A 2,658-nucleotide genomic window follows, 5' to 3' on the forward strand; every position below is an offset into this window, starting at 1 on the left:
TATATATATATATATATATATATATATCTCATGTACAGATAATGGAGACATTGTGCGTCGAAGCAATGTGAATGGAGAAAATATTAATGTTGTTGAGAACTCACAGTTCCCGTCGAAAGGTCCACAAGGTGTGACACCGGAAAGCAATGCAGATGAGATTCTGATTGCAGAGGTGTTCTTAAGGGAGCCATTATGGAATCAGAATATTGCGATCGCACGGCGAGGCAGAAGAACGATGGATAAGCTATGGCAAGAAGTTAGCGAAGCAACAAAAGGTAAACACAACCAAGACTTTCATTTTTCAAACAAGCTACATAAATAGTACAAGTAGTGAGACTTTGGAAGATTACCTAGATGAGTGACTTATCTGATAACAAGAAAATTTCTATATAATTCTCTTGATGTCGCAGGCTTCTTCTAAGCCATTTTCTCAAAACTCCCACTATTCATATTATGTATAATATGTATAATCTCTCAGTTTTCCCATGAAGTACACGGACATAGCTTGAATAAGGAGCGATTCACTTGCACACTGTAGCTATTGCCCACTGCCTATCACAGCAACTTCTGCGTAGGGAATTTTTTTTTTTTCTAGCGTTGTGATTGGCTTGTGCGCAACTGGCTCGTGTGCAATTGATATACACCCGCTTGAATACACAAGATTATTGTAAGTGTACACAGCATTTATAATTATTATAATTAAAAATAAAAAAAACATTTTATTTCAGGAGTATACTCTAGTGAAGAGTGTAAAAGAAAATGGAAAAATCTCCGTGATCGATTTATGAGGATTGTTTCTGCGGAGAAGCTGCCAAGTGGAGCGGCAAGTCAGTCAAAGAAGAATAAATGGCGATTCTATGAATCACTAAACTTTTTGCGTGACACGTTATTAAGAAGAGAGTAAATAAAAAAACTTTTTATTTTCAGAAAATATATTAAAAGAGCATTGTGAAAGTATTTTAACTACTATTAATTGTGACAGTAAAATTATTAATAATTGTTACTGTTATTTCAGAACTGTATCGAACATACCAGTCTGTAATAATATGAATGTTGAAGATGAAGAAGAAGAATCTGCACAAGATGATACCCCTAGTATGTTGCATTTTATACCATTTTATATTATTTTAATTTGTATATAATAAATGCTACATCACTATGTATAACTTATCATTTTCAGAGAACAGTAAGAAGCAAAGGGTAAACAGAAACTCAAATCAAGATAGTGTTATCTTGGAACAAATAAGTGAGGCCTTACACGAACCGCCTCCGACAATTTCTTTGCCGTCAATTCCAGTAGCGGATGAAGAAGAGCATTTCGGAATGATGATTTCCTCGCAGCTTCGTAAATTTTCAAGATCCCGCAGGAGGCAACTAATGTTTAAAATACATAAAATGCTATATAAAGAACTAAATAAGGATGAGCAATAAGTTGAATATGAAGAAAATTTATTATAACGTTATTTCTTATGTTTTTTTTTATAATAGAATATTTTATACTACAAAGAAATAATATAAAAAAGTATTTTAGAGATCTTACAAATGTTTTCTTATATATAGGGAGAATGTTATTTAACATTGCTAATAATCGTTTCTACAGGTGTCTCAGAAAAACCGCAAAAAATTACATGCACAGATAGAGCGGACTGAACTGAGTCGAAAAGTCCTCTACCGTTTTGCAATTTTTGCAATTGTCAACGAGATAATAATTAGTAAAAATTACCGAATACGTGTGTCCGCCCGGCTTACTACTGCCAACAGTGTACGCCCATGATAACTCGATGGTGCGCGGACCGCGGAGAGCGAGGGCTTTTCGACTCAATTCAGTCCGCTCTACCTGTGCATATAATTTTTTGCGGTCTTTCTAGGACATTCTATATATAACAAAAAAGTTATTACTTATAATATTATAATGAAGGTTAATGTTTTATATTACTCTTAATAATGGTTACATTCAATAGAAAAAGCAGCTTTGCAACTGTTGTAAAATTCTTTTATATGATTGGTCTTGCCCTTAGTTTCTCACTGGATCTAAATGTATAATCCAATCATATTCAAGAATTTTACAACAGTTGCAAAGCTGCTTTTTGGTGAACGCAGTCAATAATATAACTTAATTATTGGTCCCACTGCCATAGTACAGCACCTTCATTATTGAAATATTGGCAGAAAAGTTCTCTAATCCTAATGGCTTCTCGAGTACTATTATTTGTACCACATTTGGATACGTCTGTAAAAGCACATCCATTTTCTATTATTGTTCTCCATGAACCTGGACTATGTACACCATCTACAGTTTCTTTATCCAACAGATCTGATGTTAAATAAAAGTCGTTTTCGCGGTCTTTACGGAGCCAGTTATGCAAGCAAATTGTGCTTTGAATCATGCTTATGGCTGTGTCTACTTTGGCAATAATTGGCTTTCTGTAGATCCTCCATTGACTTGCAAGAATTCCGAAGACGTTTTCGATTATTCTTCTGGCACGACTTAATCGATAATTATAAACATGTTGATCTGCATTCAATGCTTTTTTACCTCCTCGTGGGTATGGCCGGAGCAAGTAAGGCTTCAGCGGAAACGCTTCATCTCCAACAAGGCAATATGGCAGCAATGATCCTCCAGCAGTAATACATTTTTCTTTTGGAACGTTCATTGTA

At 34.8% G+C, this 2,658-nt stretch overlaps 1 protein-coding gene across 1 annotated transcript in view; it reads left to right on the top strand.

Moving 5' to 3' along the window:
• The window catches only part of LOC108772604 (uncharacterized), a 9,861-nt gene extending 8,430 nt beyond the window's left edge, over nt 1-1,431 (top strand). Inside the window, exons 2-5 of the mRNA XM_018538174.1 lie at nt 39-275; nt 729-900; nt 1,016-1,095; nt 1,181-1,431. Of these exons, the coding sequence (XP_018393676.1) occupies nt 39-275; nt 729-900; nt 1,016-1,095; nt 1,181-1,431 (740 nt within the window). The remainder of the gene's footprint in view (nt 1-38; nt 276-728; nt 901-1,015; nt 1,096-1,180) is intronic.
• The last annotated feature ends 1,227 nt before the right edge of the window (nt 1,432-2,658 follow it).

Source organism: Cyphomyrmex costatus, unplaced genomic scaffold, assembly GCF_001594065.2.
Source record: "Cyphomyrmex costatus isolate MS0001 unplaced genomic scaffold, Ccosl1.0 scaffold1923, whole genome shotgun sequence".
NCBI classification, from domain to species: domain Eukaryota; kingdom Metazoa; phylum Arthropoda; class Insecta; order Hymenoptera; family Formicidae; genus Cyphomyrmex; species Cyphomyrmex costatus.